An 18,086-nucleotide genomic window follows, 5' to 3' on the forward strand; every position below is an offset into this window, starting at 1 on the left:
ACATGTCTTGAATTGCACGTTTTGCATGCCACACTGCGACACATTCTCTGACAATCCGTATCGTACCGTAGTCTCTAATTTTTGTCTGCCTGTCTGTCTTTCTGTTGGCTTATCTTCGGAGCGGCGGAACCGATTTTTATGGGATAGTCATTAGAAGACAAAAAAGGTTGGGGGGCAAAACATAGCTCCTTTTTATCCGAAATTTCCACTAGATCGGGGTTCTATGCGGGAAAAACCATGTTTACCGTGTCCGAATACCTAACGCCCAGATAGATATAAAATACCCAAACATTTTTTATTAAATACGACAATTTTTTGCGATCAAATTCTTTTTGTTTAGATAATTGTGTTGAATTTTTATGGGACAATCATTAGAAGATATAGAGATATAGTGATGAAGGTTATAGAAAACTACTTCCCTCAAATTAACGCGGGTGAAACCGCGGTGCACAGCTAGTGTATATATATAAATAAAAAGTTAGAAATTAGTAATCTTTTCAATAACTATATCTTCAGCCCAGACCACAGGCAGTCTTCAAACTATATTATTATACTTAAACATAATTTTCATCCAGTAAGCCGATGAGTGAAGGTCCGACTAACCTTCGATCAAAAGTTACTTGGGATTCTGTACTAATCTTTGTCAGTGTGGTTCTCGTCTGAGAAAAACATTAATAGTAAAAAAAAAAAAAAAATTTAGCTTTCATCTAAATAGCCAACAAATAACAAAGTGACTATTAGAAATTGCTTGCAAAATTTGTTGTATAGCCTTTTTTTTTTAATTTTTTCAAGTTAAAAATGTTATGTGATGCAAAGATAATACGAGTATGTAATAGTTTATATTACATACAAAAATTAAACATATACTTTATTTTAGTCCGATGTTAAGTTTTCCATATATATGAGATGTACATTTTTTTTTTGTTTGGAGTCATTAATATAATAATGTAATATTTTATATGTTGTTGACAGGTTTCCTGGGTTCGTAGGAAAAACGATGAACTTCCAATGGAATTATTAACAACTGGCACGCAACAGTATACAGCTGATGACAGGTGGGTCTATGGGTTTTCAGTAGTCTTAACTGGCAAATGATTCTAAAGAAGTGTTGTAAGTTGTTCTGTAGAAATGTGATATCAATACGACTATTAATATCACGGTTGTAATCGTTATATGTATAAAACGCAAATATTAAATTTTATATGAATTTTCTGTCTGTGTGATATAATTAAAAACGTAACTTAATATATTGATTCTTTTCAAAGACAATTTTAAGGTTACCCAATTTTTTTAAACACACATAGTTTGGCAACAGTCCGCAATACCATATTACGTCATGTACATTACACATCATTTTTATAGCTATAACGTAGTTTAGTCGTGTTAAGAAAATAGTGACTCATCGTTGTCACTTAGCTTACCCATTAACCGGGTTTGACCAATTAAACTGTAGCAAATTAGAACGCTTGTCCAAATGACAACTTCAATAAGTCAATTTAAACACGCCGCTCTAATTTACTACTATTTAATTGGTCAAAGGATTGGAACATCTCACATTGCTTTGTATCACATCGCCTTAGGTATAGTAACATGTTAATAAATGCCGAAAATTTAAAATGTCATTCAGATCACTCAATCGCATTATAAAGAGGTTCTAATTACATTTTGTAGTGTAGCTAGTACATATTGTTGTAGTACATATTGTTTGATTCTTTTTTGAGATTTAAAATACAGAAAAAAATTATATTCGATATTACTAGATTTTTTTTTAAATTTATGCGTTATGAAACAAATAAACGATAGTAAAATTATAACGACCAGTGAGTTTTTATTATTAAAAATTTATACGCAAAATTTAATGGCCCTTTGTGAACGGTGGACTTATGGGTCGCATCTCCACATAAAGCCGTCATGTAAACGAGCCTCCGATAATAGATGTGCGCTAAATTGAAACGTACGGCCTACGTGACCATTACGACACGTGTTTTGATTTTATCATAGTTTATTTTTTTTTGTATAAAATGGTCTAACATATTTTTGCATACAACGCATATTGTATATAAAACTTTAAAAAAAAACCGTATTATAAGTTCTTAATGAAGTTATTTTGAAGGATAATGTACATAAAAATATGCTACTATTTTTCCATAAAATAAAATCGAAATTTTTTTCTATACATATCACTTACACGCTACATATAGGTACTTTACTTCTAAAACATATCTGATTTTTCCCGCGTTAACTGTTATATTATATTAGTTAATAAAGTTTAATTATGAAGTATATCGATGTTTATGTTTATTGCTTCACTTCTACAAGTATCTTGACCATATTATATACACATATTTATAAATGAAACTATTAATAAATAAACACATTTAAATTATATTTCTTAGTTAAAGAAAAAAAAATACTACACAAAACTCCTTCTATATATAGTTTTTACTCATATATAAGTGCTCCATAATAATCTATCATCCGTATAATTTTGAATATGGAATGCCACCTGTACGCGAGTGGGGACAGGTGACGTCACAAGTCGTTTGTCGCCATAAAGCTGTCGAGTGAACCTGCTCGCTGATAGACGACGAACATTCTATTGATGTATACGGATTAGGAATTTATGTTACGTGTGGCGTACGTTTACAAAATGGGACCAAAATATAATATGCCTAATTGGACGTCCTATGAGATTTTAACATATATCGTTACTTGATGTACTGTTACTGCTCCCTATAAGTCTTAGGGTAATCTTTTTACAGCCGGTAAAGTTATTTAAAAAAAAAGGAAAATTTTGTTGTTATTTTATAACATATCAACCAATTGGTAATAAAAAAGTTATTGAAAACATTTACAATCGAATAAATAAATAGGTATAATTATAAATAATAATAGCTGATATATGTTATTAACCCCCTTAATCCCCCTTATAACTTATCTGTATGGAAAATAGATATTGGGCGATTCTCAGACCTACTCGATATGCACACAATAATTTCATAAAAATCAGTCCAGCCTTTTTGGAAGAGTATTGTATAACTAACATTGTGACACGAGAATTTTAAATAGATTTTTCACTGCTAATAAGCTTATGTCACTCCTGAATGGTGTAGCTTTCTGTTAGTGAAAGAATGTTCGTGATCGGATCAGTATTTGCGAAGATTACCCCCTAAAATGTTTCTGTACAGCTCTTTTGATTAAAATAATTTTAATATAATTTCATATTAATGTCACGAAAAGTAACATTTTATATTCATACAATTATTTACTATCATGATTTAAAAATACGTATATTCAATTATTACACAGGTACTCAGCACGCTTCATTCCACCAGACATTTGGAGACTAGAAATCAAAGAAGTTCGGCCCTCTGACGCTGCCTTTTACGACTGTCAGCTGTCTGCTCATCCGCCACGAACAGCGCGGGTCACTTTGAAGGTACCCGGTCAGTACAACAAACAGTTAACCTAACAATAATTTTATTATTAAGAAAAGAAAGTATTAGATACTGTATATATACCCTGCTGCTTTAATACCTGAAAAATATCTCGATCAAGTAAAAATATTTAGAACTTGTAACAAAAATTCCATTTGACATTTGACCTTAACAACCAAATTTCGGTGACGATGCGTTGGCGCAACGGTGACAGCACTGATTTGTAGCTGTTGCACTGGTGGTTGCGGGTTGAATCCCCGCACATGACAAACATTTGTATTGGCCATACAGACGTTTGCCGTTGTCTGTCTAGTCTGTGTTTGCGCAGTCTTTGTAGATCTCCCCATCGTGCCTCGGAGAGCACGGTAAGTCATCGGTCCCGGTTGTTATAATGTACAACTGATAGCGATCGTTATTAACAGTAGGGAATATATCGTCCAACCCGCATTCTAGCAGCGTGATGGATTAAGCTCTGATCCTTCTCTTACATGGGGAAAGAGGCCTATACACAGCAGTGTGATATTAAAGGCTGAAACGTAAAAAAAGGGTATTCAAATATTTCGTCCAATGCGAAAATTCAGACCAATTCAACGTTTGGAACTCTTGAAAGTGTTGATCTTCCCGAAAGTATTTCACTGTGAACATTTTATACTTGCCCCAAATATCACATTTAAACTTTCCATTTTCAGCACCCATACACTCGATCACTGATCGAAAAAATATCCCGTCCACTGAATTTGAATCAGCCCCAAGAACTTTTGAATTGGCAACAGCCAATCTTATTTATTCGGGACACGTGTAAGATTTTGTGAGCCACGTCTGACCCAATGCTTATACCGATAGAAAAGTATGCAAAGCATCGTTCTACGTTGGGGCTGAAAAATGATGTCCGTAGAATGCCGGAATTCAAAAGTTCTTATCGCAGTAGAAAAATTTCGTGTGAATTGACTGTAAAACTTGGCATTGGTCGATTTGGATTTAATATAAATGTTATATTTTAGACCTTTTGATATTTTCAATTGCGTTTACTTGTTTATTTTTTGATTATTTTTTGGTGGTTTTGTTTTTGCCCTATCGTCTTCATTTGAGATACATAAAGAAACTTCATATGAATGCTACACGATTTTATTTTATATTTTTATTGCGATTACAGTTGAAGATGGACTAAAGATGATAGTCGATAGAAAATTTGATGTTTTATTAAATGGACTGGTAGATAGATCCATGAAAACAAAATCTAGCTTATACATAGTCGGTTTCACCTACAAAGTATTCCGCACGTATATAATTTTGAAGGATGTTTATAATGGTAATCCACCAGCTTTGATTCTTGCCTGGAGCGGACATTTATATTTAAACAAATATTTGTGTCTGGTTTACATATTTGTTTATTTGGGTCTCTCCATCGTGACTCCGACACTATGTGAAACCATCTATTCCTTTTGCTATCCTAATCTATTTAAAATAATAATTACTCGTGGTAGAAAAAATATCCATCGACCCGACGTAGGAAGCAAGGCTGATTAAGCTGCCAACTTTCACCCATATAAGGGAATGACTTTGGTTTATTATTTGAAAAATTACGCACTGTTCGTTACCTCACATTTGTTTATTTTAAAACACGTTTCTTGCATGTGAATCCTTCGTTAATTTTTAATTTACTTTTATTTTACTACTGACCGGGTTCCGTTGACTCACTTCGGACACGAAACCCCCGAATATAAACAATTCAGCGTAACATTTTCATTAAAATATTCTCATAAATAGAACGATTAATGGCAGTCATTTAAAGCAGCTTAATTAAATAGACAGAGCTCGTCCTGGAAACACCTTATTACAATAATCGTGCTCGTTCCGAAATAATAGACTTTGGGTATGAATAAAGTATTTACGACCCTTAAATTACCGCCATAACTGTAAGTACTATGCTATAAATGTCTGTACACCTTCAAACTTTGCCCATCAAATTCAAGAATTTTGAGGGGAACAATTTAATTTTCTTATTTGTAGTCGTAAAAGTATTCTTATCTTTATTTTAAAGTTTTATTATACTTATTCATATTAAAATTTTATTTATATATATCAAAACAAACTTATTACAAATTGTTACAGACGACCTTTTATTTTTTTTTAAGAAAAAACTTGTTTATTTTAGCGTGCGAATAAATTTTGAACTTCGATTTGAAAACCGTTTCTGACAGTTTTATACTGACGAATTTTTTTTTTCATCAAGAATTTTTTGGAACAGAAACATTTTTTGATTTGCCCAAAAAACCGCTCAGGTGAAGTGGTGCGAGTAGTCGCTTAAAACACCGACGGTTTGCGTGTTCGATTCCCGATTCGATATTTATTTTTGTACAAATATTTCTTTCCGGTTTGGAAGATTGTTCTTGTGCCCACCACCGTGCCTCGGAGAGCACGTTAAGTCGTCGGTCCCGGTTATTATCATAAAAACCTAATAGCGATCGTTACTTATAGTAGGGAACATATCCGCCAACCCGCAGTGGAGCAGCGTGGTGGATTAAGCTCAAATCCTTCTCCTACATGGAAAAAGAGGCCTATCAGTACACTTAATTTAAAGTTTTTATTTAAAAAAATTAATAGATAAAGCTTATTACTCGGTGCAGGATTACATAGTTGATAAAGATGTGTGGACTTAGTGACGCTGTATTTTATGTAACATGTTACTAATTTTGTACTAAAACACAGTTTATATATTAGTTTTCAAAAGAGTAACTGCGGAGTTTCTTGCCGATTCTTCTCTGCAGCATGTACATTCCGAATCGGTGGTAGCTTTACTTCTACAAATATAATAATTGATTTAAAAGTTTCAATTTGTAAAATGACGATTCGAAAGTGCTCTTGGAGCCTATTTGAATAAAGTTGTTTTTGATTTTGATTTGACTACTACCTACGTTAGTACTACAGTGGGATATTACAGGATGAATGCATTAATGCATGCATTTTTATTCATTGAATGCTATAAATATACAACTGCGACGGATTCGAAAAATGATCTTGTTTTGAAATATACCATGAAATTATAATTTCAGAATTCCCTGTCATTGCTTAGTTGTTATTAATACATATTTCTGCTGTTTATGGTCTTTGTAATTTTTTTTTTTATTTTTTTTTTCTCCTTGTTGTTATGTACATGAAACATTATATTAAAATTTTCAAAATATATTAACAAAGTTTAATTACCACCTTGAAACTATTGAATCATACGGTCTGCTGGCCTTCATGTCTTTGCTATTCGACGTGACATTACTGAAAACATTTGTCAATATTGAAAGTCATAAATATCAATTAACAATAATTAAACATACATTTTGACTTATAATAAAGAAAACACAAAATAAACTTCACTGAAATGAAATTCTAATATCTTCCTTTGCGAAATCAAGTATTTAAAATTTTAAACGAAATTCGTGCATAACAATGCTTGGAAACGAAAGAATGGCTTAGGAAATTGATTCTGAAAATGCACGTTTGTATTTTTAACAAAAGGCTATCAGATAATTAGATTATCGAGTACTCGTATGTAATCGTCAGTGTAAAAGTTGTTAAAAGAAAGTGCACTAGGTGTTTTTATTATTTATTGCATACCTACTGGATTTTACCCGCGAGTTTTCACGTGTTAAATTTGAATATTGATAAATAATTGTCAAACAGTACTCTTTCTTGCTCGAATTTAAATGTAACCATATGATATGGTCCAGCTTTCGCAAACCAAACGAATCTTCAAAATAAGTACACCCAGGAATAAGTTATGAGGTAAAACACATAAAATATAGGCGAATTAGGTATTCCTACCTTTTTTGAAGTCTTTTAAAAATAAGTTGATCTAAAGCAAAAACTAACGTTTTCAAATTTTAGTATTGGCAACCGTGAAAGTAAGAAATTCTTATAGTGTTAATTTTTTGACAGAGGTGTCCGTCCGAATAGTCGATGGAGCTGGAGCGGAAGTGTCAGAACAAGTTTGTGAACTGGGCAGCACTGTTGCCTTGCGGTGCGAAGTTCGAGGCCTTCGCATGGAAGGAGGTCCGTCACTCCTCTGGTACAGGAGGGAGTCCTTGCTCAATGATGATACGACACGAGGAGGTATTAGGTAAGATTAAAAAATTACTTTAAACATCATACAGCCTCCACTTTCCTATTACTCTTCTAAAAAGTGAAAATCTTTGCCTAATTGACTGAATAAGCTGCATCGAAGTTTACCTATATCAAATAGTCTCACTAAATCTTCAATACGTCAATAATTATATATATACACATCTTAAATGACATCAAATACAATGAGCATAATAATAGCAGGCGCAATTTCCAGTCGCTACTTTAAGTCGATACTTGCCTCTTAATTGTTATTAAATTCTGATATTACAAAAAACAATAGGGGCGTCTTTGCATGTTATGTGTGCCTTTCTTTTTAATGTGTATTTTTTAATTATATTAACAAGATCCACGGGCTTTTAGTTCTTCATGCCATTTGTACTACATAAAATATTTGTTTTACTATCGGTGTGCGTTTTGTATAATAGCCTAACTTCAGACCAGCAGGTCTAAAACAGTCTAGAATTGCTTGGATAGTTCGACACTGACAGCTTTTTGCTGTTACTTTTTTATATTAAATGTGTCAATGCGTAATGTATAATTATGTCATCTGCATGGAATAAAGTAATAAATAAATAAGAAAAAGATTAGTATATTTGAAGCATCAATTAGTACAATGTGTCCTGTGTTAAGAAAATAAAAATTATTCCATAGTGTTAGAACAGAATTCGACGTGCTAACTCCAAGCTGCGTGCTTCACAAATCTTAATATGTACAATAAGAAATAGCGTGATTCTAAATTTTTATTCCATAGTGTTAGAACGGAGTTCGGCGTGAACGGTGCTAACTCCGTGCTCCGTGTGGCACGCGTGCGCAACGATGACGCGGGACGGTACACGTGCAGCATCGCGCGTTCTCCTCCACCAACGCCCACTCCCGCGCATGTCTATTTACATGTTATTAAAGGTAATTGGTTATTAAAACAATTACTAAAATAAATTCAGAGAACAGATCCAGTTATTTATTTCACAATTATTTCCATAAGTTTCGCCTAAACACTACGTTACACGCTGAATTCGAATCATTAATATTAACAGGTGTCGAACGACAAGCGAATTTTTATTATTATTGCGAATTTATCATGCATATATATTAATGTCATGTACAGAGCTACATATTTGAATTACATATCTCGTAATATATTTTAGGATACTGGCTAATGACGTCACAAATCGACGCCATATTGTTTTTGTTTATCCCAATATAATTTATTGAACAAGAAATATTATATAACTTGACTATATTTGATTGTGGTTCTTTATTACTAACCTACACTATTAAATGAGTAATATTTGTTAAGGGTTTACGGTGATGAAAAATTATTCTAGCTGGATATTGTATCTAGAACTATTAATTTTCTTAGTATATTGACGGAAAAATATTGTTCGTAATTTAGCCCACTGTTGTTTGACCTCGCGGCAAAATTGATATTACTACTAAATATCTACTGTAATTGCATTTTAATAAGTTTTTTTTTTTAATTATGATTTTTTTGTGACGATTGTTGTTAACATTAATATACGATGTATGACGAGACTAACAAGGTTAATATTTCTTAACTTTTATAAAAAATATACACAGACACCTTCTTTATAATAATGAAGAAAATAGGACTTCAAAAAAACTAAAAAATTTAATCTATCTACGTTTTAAAAAAACAAAATAAATAGTATTATTATTTCTAAATCTCGTACAATATATTGTGGTTATTCTTACCAGTGAGTAGACAGACAATTATACACACATTTTAGCGATTTAACAATATTACAAGCATATCGGTATCAATACAATTACAAAGTCAGCTTACAATAGTTATATGTATTATCCAATTTGCAAATCGTCGTCAGTAAGCCGATGCAAACACGACACGTGGCTATCGAGATATTGGTATCGAATATAATCGCTTACAAATTTATTATGCATCGTAATGCCTTTGTACATCTCTAAACGTTTCTACCTCAATAAATCTTGATGAAATTAACGGATGCCTTATGATTCAAATTAGAGACTTGGTTTAAGATATTGGGACTATTCTACTGTATCAAATTCAAATCAATATGCCTAAAATATCGCTTTCAGGGATTTTTTTTTAATTTAATGCTTCTAGAATTAATTGTTTAAAGCTAAAAACATGCCCTTTTTTTACTGAATTTTATTACACGTTACATATATTTTTTTATTTTATATTTCTGTCTCAACAATGTTTCTTGTATATCTTAAAGTGGACTGGTAGATAAGATTGTATGGGCTTTAAGACCGCCGTCTACTCAACGTATTTAGTATAATCGTGTAATAAAGTAAAAAAAATGTTACACTCCAAGTTTACAAATGCTTGAAAATACGAATTATTATAATTTACCTGTTCTTAAATCTACTTATCTTTCAAGACAGAAAGTCATGAATATTATATAACTTAACACGTTTAGCGGTGTCACTGAAATAAATTATAATAATAGCTTTATTTAAAAATAAACATTTTAAACAAATGGTAACAATTACAAAAGTTCACTTATGCATAAGGTTACATACACAAAAATTTTTTGAGTTCAGACTGATCATCCTATATGGATTATAGATATAATCTGTGTTAAGGATGATCAGCCAACCTCCCCTATGCTACAATATAATTTTGGCACAAGTTCTATAAGAAGGGGTAGACATATTTACAACTGATACAATCTTCTAATAAAGCATAAGATGCTGAATAAGAAATCAAGTATATTTGAGTTAGTTAGTGTATGTGTGAGTGTAAGTGTATGTGTGAGTGTAAGTGTATGTGTGAGTGTAAGTGTATGTATGTAAATGTGTGTATGAGTGAGTGTGCGAAAGTGCCTAAGCTAGTACATGTATCAGTTTAAGTAGACAAAAGTCTACAGCTTTGTCAATTTAAATAATGTAGGTACTAAAATAAAATAATATAAGTATATGTAACTCGTATAATTTGTAAATAAATATATTTTATTTATTTAATTTTTATTTTATTAAATTAGGATCATAATTTAAGTTTTAAGTTTAAAATTTACGTTACTTACCTACCTCAAATAAATTGGTCCTTCGAGCTGGATAATGACCGATTCGTTAAATAAATTTCAACATTTGTTTGTATTATTACAGGGGAAAGCCTTGCTGAGCTACATCAAGGTCAAGGAATAAGGGCGGTACCTCTACATTTAATAATAACAGTGGTGACACTGCTCGTTTTACATACTTATAGTATTGTATAAGAATAAATTATTCATATTTGATTATACTGGTCGTTTCATTTAATTATTTACCTGATAACTTTTACGTCTAAATGTACAACTCCGTCTCGTCGAGAAATATAAATTTAAATAAAGTTTTTACTGTCATCAATTTATCTTTTTCTTCATCGCTAAAAGTTGACAATATAAAGGTAAGTTTTAGGTTGTATTCTAATTAGAAAGTATACCAAACAATATGTTTATTACAATTTGAGGAAATTTTAAGGAAATCACACTAAAATTGTCTAAGATTTTAGATTATTACGAACCTCGAAGATTTGCATATTTATGAGGCGTTCCAGAAAGGGGATATTATACGCTTTTATCGACTCAATCCAACCGAGATGAATTTCAATTCTGTTTCTATGATCAGGTGTTCGTTTCTTATGGTAATTAAATGCGATCTCTGTGAACTGTTACGACAAGGTACTGGGAATTAACGAGATCCAAGCCCATCACAGAGGTGGTTAAACTTTAAAAAAAATAATATTCTAATAACTCGGCTGTTTTGGTTTGACTTTCGTCTCAATGATTTCGAGATGAGTGCATTTTTTAATGATATTATTAAATAATAGCTGTTTAAATTATAAGATTTTCTTTATATATATATAGAAATGAAATTTAACATTTTACCCAAAAAAGAATAAGAAATACCAACTGTTATGAGATAAACATATGTATGAATATATAGAAAATCATTTTAAATATTTTTGTATAACTCTTCTTTGAACCTAAGCTTGCGTTATCTATATATATAAAAATTTCATGTCACGATCTATGTAGGCGATAAACTCCGTAACTACCGAACAATTTTTTTTTAAATTTTGTTAGCATCTGTAATTTGGTCCAACTTGGGAGATAGGGTAGTTTTTACCAGCATTGAACCCAGTAGGTGGCGCTGCTATCGGTATGTAAGCAATTAAATTTGGTAGCTGTTTTCCGGGCAGAATAACGTCTGCCGGGTCCGCTAATATTTTATCAATTAAATCCCTTAAAATCAAAAGTGTTTATTGTGACCGTAAAAGTTTAAAATCTCATGTGGATCATTTGAAGTAAATAATAGCGTCGTTTCTTTAATCACGAACTCAATGTAATTTGACGGCAAAAATTGTTGAAATTATTGAGAAATCTCTACTTTTTCACTTCTTGAAAAATCACTTCATCAATATTAGATTAGACTTCATTCAATCATTTCTTACAATGATTACCCGTAATCGTAGGAAACGATTTCTAGACATAAATACAAATTTGATGTACTATTACAGATTGAATTAATTATTTCAAAGCTAAATTAATAAATTAACTGGCTTAAAGAAAATATACAAATCTGATAAAATTATACGTCGTAAAATTTTATTTTCATTGGTTTAATATGCTTTTTTACGAAAATTGCGCGGACGGAGGAGTACAAAATTTCGCACACATAGATGTATCGAGAAGGAGTGCAGAATACGAATATTTTTTTTAAATTATGCATAAAAATACATAAAAAAATATTACACACACTACCATATACATATTATTTGACATACATTTTTTTTTTTTTTTTTGTTATCGCAGGGTAACCCATTTATGGGTGATATCCAGGATGCCCGGGTAGGCAGTCCTAGACCGTATGTCGGCTTAGCACTTGGGGGTGCACTACCGACCAAAACCCCTGCGGGAGCCTTCAGCCGCTTTAATTGGAGGGTCCCGGATCTGCAGGCAACAGGATCCCTCCAGCGACAGGCTGGCCTCGGCGAAAAGGCCAGACTTCTCTTCCATGGGGATTGTCCGGCTCACCTCTGAACAATCCCGACGACGTCGTGTCTAGCAGGACCGGGTTCCCATCCCGGCCCGACACGGGCACAGGGGCGTTACTGGAAGCGCATTAAGTAGCGCCTCCTACGCACCCCCGTTCGTCGCCTGCGGACGGAGGCCTCGTCGGCGGCCCCCTCTCTCATCCGCTCGTCGTTCTCCTTCTGTGACATTACTGTCTGTCGCAGAAGGAGACCATCGCCTTCCAGGACTCGTCGTCACCGAGCATCGCGGTGATGACGCTCGGCAGTGACAAGTCCCCTCCGAGAACTGTCGTCAGATCGCGACGCAACGCCACCCATCTCGGGCACACCTCTAGGGTGTGCTGGGCAGAGTCCACCACCGCGCCACAATCGTGACATCCAGTCGTCGGCTCCCTTTGGGCCGTCCGACACAAGTACTCACCAAAGTAGCCATGCCCGGTGAGAACTTGCGTCAGACGGAAGGTGAGGGGCTTGCGCTTACGGCGCATCCACCGCTCATATTATTTGACATACATGCGTCAATTAAATTGAGAATAGATTATAGACTATAGATTAACATTGTCTTTACTGAATGCCAAAGTAATAGCCAATAACTAATGTATTAATAATATATACAGGGTTACAGGAAAAGTCGTGCTAGATCCGTTAAGGGCGTGAAGTACCCATCATTTCTGACTTATTTCACTATGAAATACCCTACCCTAAACTTAACCCTTTTCGAGATATTCGACTTTTAATTTTTTTATTGAAAATTGCCGATTTTTAGGCTACTAAATTTAAATTTGTTTATTTTGTGTGTCTTATTATTATTATTATTGCATTTTTACATCTGTAATAAGATGCTTTACGACGTCAATCATTAAAATAGTGCATAAGTTAATTGAAAAGGCCGTAGTAGACAAGTGAAAGTTAAGAAATTAAAAAAAATATTATAAAGTTTATTTTTCTCTAAGGGATATCTAAGAAAAATATTATGGCAGTTGTTCGGCAGATGTGTTTTAAAATATCTACGTTTCATCAGCTATCTAACGAGGTATAACAATCTAGGGTTTTATTTAAATGCATTGAAAAAAACTTAGTTTCATAGGCGACAGTGGAGAAGAAAATTAATACTTAGCCCTAAATAGTAAAATAAAACAATAGGTAAGCATGAAATGTCATTTATTAAATCAGGTTTTCACACATCTTTTTCCTACTCTACAATCTCAAATTACAGTTCATGTTCAACATGGCCGCCTCTGTTTCTAATACATTGTCGCATCCTTCTACGGAGACCAGTCTTCACTACTCGAGTGGTCAATGTTGTCCTCATTTTATTTGCTGCATCCACAATCCTTTCTCTTAATTCTTCCACAGACGAAACTGGATTTGGCTCGCTGTAGACAAGACTTTTCATGCGCCCCCAGATATGAAAATCCATGGGGGTTAGGTCCGGACTTCTTGCTGGCCATGGCAACGACCCACCTCGTCCTATCCATTTGTTTGGATAATTTGTGTCCAGCCAGTTTCTGATATTTGACTTATAATTTAAATTAATTGTGCGACCATTGGACGTCCTCTAGTTACTCTAATTATGTATTTTTATGTCATACATATTCATAAAATATCTTTTACCTCAAATAATATTGAAATATTGTTACAAATTAAATCTCTTTTGGCTGAGTGAATTGACTCATTTGCCTTTTATCCCGCCATTGGAGCGAAAACGAACAGCGCCAAAAAGCAACAGAAAATAACAACGTGGAAATTATTATTCCAAAAATAATTTAAGGATCAATTTCTAATAGATTGCTAATGAAACTTCATTTAAGTTATTATAGTATATATCAAAATTTAGTATTATTCCTAGTAATAATCATATTAATAAATATAAGAGTTTCATCCAATACCTAAAGAAGTTCTCGCTTAACTGTTGGATCAAGATTCAAGGGTCAGATTTTTATCATCATTATCATCATCATTACAGCCTATACAGTCCACTGCTGGACATAGGCCTCCACAAGTTTACGCCAAAAATAACGTGAACTCATGTGTTTTGCCTATAGTCGAAATCACCGTCGAACCATGCTGGGCAGGCGGGTTGGTGACCACAGTACTGGTTTTGTCGCATCGAAGACGCTACTGACCGTCTTTGGCCTGTGTATTTCAAAGTAAGCAGTAGGATGATTATCCCGCCACCGGTTGGCTTTTTAAATTCCAAGGTGGTAGCGGAACTATGTTATCCCTTAGTCGCCTCTTACGACACCCACGGGAAGAGAGGGGGTGGCTATATTCTTTAGTACCGTAGCCACACAGTACATAATTATAGATTTCATATAGATCATCGGATTTTTATAATAAGTAATAATTAATGTTTATTTCTAAAATTAATAATCAATAATTATAATATACATTCAGAGTTTAATTTATCTTTTTTAAATTTATTTATTGCATGTACAGCTTTGTGCTTTTTTATATATACCTAAAACCTCGTTATATTTTAAATCGTTACATAGAAATAAATATATTTAATAAGAAATTTTTCAATGTAACTCCTTACCCCTCACCTTAATATTTTACAATATAAATTATGACTGACAGCAAACGTCTACTAAAAAGCAATACGAACTTTGTTCCGACCGGGAGTTCCCTTCATGCCTTTTTTATGAATGTATTTTTAAAATGCATAAGACATACACAAACACAAATAAAACCACCATTTGTGGATAACGCTATTTGACGGATGACAGTATCAAAAAGATAAATGTTGGTATATTATTCTTTTTTACCGTCGAATTCCGCTTTATTTATGAACTATTAGATACAATTCAAAAATATGAATCTAAAAGTTATTTATTAATTATAGAATAGGTCGTAGAGGCATATTCTACCTCCTACTGTTAAAATGTATTCGTAACCTATTTGCAGGATATACTTCATCCAAAACCGGTGAATCATATATACGACCATATACAAATATTGACTTAACATATTTATCCGGGCCGATGCCGAACCCGGTTTTAATTGGTAGCATATAACGTTGAAAGATATTAAATTAATTTTATAACTTCCGTATTATGAAGTTGATTTTAGACAATAATCGAATATTGTTGACTCTTCATTAATATTATATTGGCATTGTTTTCATAAGAAGCTAATATAGTAATATATAACAGATTTCTATTTACTTGTATTCTTCAATGTATGAAACAACAAATGAATTAAGAAATAATCTTTAAAACTTTTCTTAATGGATAATTTCGAATTTAAAATCATAAAAATCTTGACTCTTCGAATTGGACATGGTTCAATAATAAGTTAATCTTACACAAAAAATTTATGATTATTTAACGATTATAAGAAATATAAATGTATTTTAAACGTTTGAACCACCAATTATGTTCATACTAGCTTTTACCCGCGGCTTCGCTCGCATCGATTTTTTTTTTGAATACTAAGTATCCTTATGTTAATCCTAATACCTCCAAGAATATGTGTACAAAGTTTCATGATGATCGGTTAAGTAGTTTTTGCTAAACTTATATTCACATTTATAATTTATAATATTATATATATATATATATATAATGACAGAAAATAATAACAATGAATATAGAAAAATCCCAAACAGCTGAAACTATAGTAAATTGGATTGGATATTGACGTGACCGTCGATAATACAGTGCAACGGTATTACAATACTCATGGTTGGAATTTCATTATTGGACTGATAGATGGCGTTGAAGTAGCTAGATTTTGAGATTTTTTTGACAAACAATTTTTTATTTTTTGTAAAAAAAAATTTTTTCCTAAAAAAGTATCCTATTATACTTCTAATACATCAAAGAATTTGTGTACAAATTTTCATGATGATCGGTTGAGTAGTTTTTGCGAAAAAGTGTAACAAACAAACTTACATTCACATTTATAATTTTAGTAGGGATTGCTAATATCGTTCTAATTAAAACTAATAATGGTGGCTGAGCTTGGTGAATGTATAAGTTTCAGAATCAGTTCTACTATGTGACTCATTAAGTTATACTTCGCGAATAAGCGTAAGATAAATTATAAAAATTTCGAGTATTTGACCCTTCACAAACCAGAATTTGATTCCATGACTGTCACGAATGACGAGATCATAAAAAATTTCTACTACCTAAATTACATTAGTAAAAAACGATGATTTACTCACAGGACATTGATACGGCATCAAAAAAGGAGGAGGTTACTCAATTCGACCGTATATATATATATATATATATATATATATATATATATATATTATGTATGTTCGGGGATAACTTCGTCGTTTATAAACCGATTTTGATAACTATTTTTTCTTTGGAAAGGCGATATCTCAGGTGTGGTACCATGATAAGGAAACCAGGATCTGATGATGGGATGCTAGAGAAATCGAGGGAAAGAGGGAAACCCTTGAAAATCTACACAACTTTTTACTAGGTGTACAGATTTTGATGATTTTTAATTTAACCGAAAGCCGATGTTTATCTTGAGGTCACATTAAAATTTCATAGAGATCTGATTAAAACTTTTAGAGTAATCTTTGATAATGCGTATTTATTTGACTATTTTTTCGTCTACCTACGTTGTACTTGTCGATATAATTGAAGTAGGTTTTTCTTCGTTTGCCAGCAAACACAATTATATTGCCTTGAATTTCGCATTTATCGTTTTATTTATTACCATAGCGAACTCCAAATTGTATTTGTACGTTCGCGACACATAATCAAGTCTGTCAATCAAGCCCAATAGCTATTTATTTTACTTTTGATACTCTGTTGCTATTTTAAAGTATATTTGTTATATTTAATATTCAGAATATCTCAGAATTTTGATGAGTTTCATTATTTATAGGTAATTATAATATAGACGTAGGCAAAGTATGAAATATCTTACACAAAATTTAGAGCAGCCAGACATGGGAAGTATCTCTATTTTACAGAAGATTACCGCTGAAGTTACCCGTGGTCTTGGTTGAATCGGGAATAGAGTTATCAGCGCGCTTGCAAAGTTCGTCGTGTTGCAGGTATCCATAGGCTACAAGTACTTACCATCACGTGGAACTGCGCTCGTTTAATACCCTAGAAGTAATAATAATAACAATAATAATAATTTTTTATTTATTCACTCCTTTTAGCATACATTACGTACATAACAGATGCAAATCTACTTGAGAATTATTATAAAAATACCCTAGAAGGCCTAACATTGGCAATTAATGCGTTATGACAATGACAAGAGTTTTTTTTCCACAATAAAAAATTAGTTAATTGAAAAAAAATATATAAATTTAATCTAATTAAAATAATTAAGTAAGTACCTTTTATAAATATCACTGACTTTGAACCAGTTCGTTACCGTATAAAAACGAATGAAAAATACCCCAGAACTTGAATGCGCCGTTGAGCTAATCTAACTTTTGTTTGCGAAGCGACAGCCGAGCTGTGGCTTATACAAAGCGAATTCAATTAATTAAACAGCGAGCGAATTTTGCAATTCTATTGTTACTAGGT

At 32.6% G+C, this 18,086-nt stretch overlaps 1 protein-coding gene across 1 annotated transcript in view; it reads left to right on the forward strand.

Moving 5' to 3' along the window:
• LOC123653720 (vascular endothelial growth factor receptor 3-like) overlaps positions 1–10,798 on the forward strand; it is a 47,060-nt gene extending 36,262 nt beyond the window's left edge. The window contains exons 4-8 of the mRNA XM_045589708.1: positions 973–1,055; positions 3,310–3,446; positions 7,368–7,548; positions 8,305–8,456; positions 10,665–10,798. Coding sequence (XP_045445664.1) covers positions 973–1,055; positions 3,310–3,446; positions 7,368–7,548; positions 8,305–8,456; positions 10,665–10,774 — 663 coding nt within the window. The 3' untranslated portion in view covers positions 10,775–10,798. The remainder of the gene's footprint in view (positions 1–972; positions 1,056–3,309; positions 3,447–7,367; positions 7,549–8,304; positions 8,457–10,664) is intronic.
• Positions 10,799–18,086: the final 7,288 nt, after the last annotated feature.

Source organism: Melitaea cinxia, chromosome 5 (genome assembly GCF_905220565.1).
Source record: "Melitaea cinxia chromosome 5, ilMelCinx1.1, whole genome shotgun sequence".
Lineage (NCBI taxonomy): Eukaryota > Metazoa > Arthropoda > Insecta > Lepidoptera > Nymphalidae > Melitaea > Melitaea cinxia.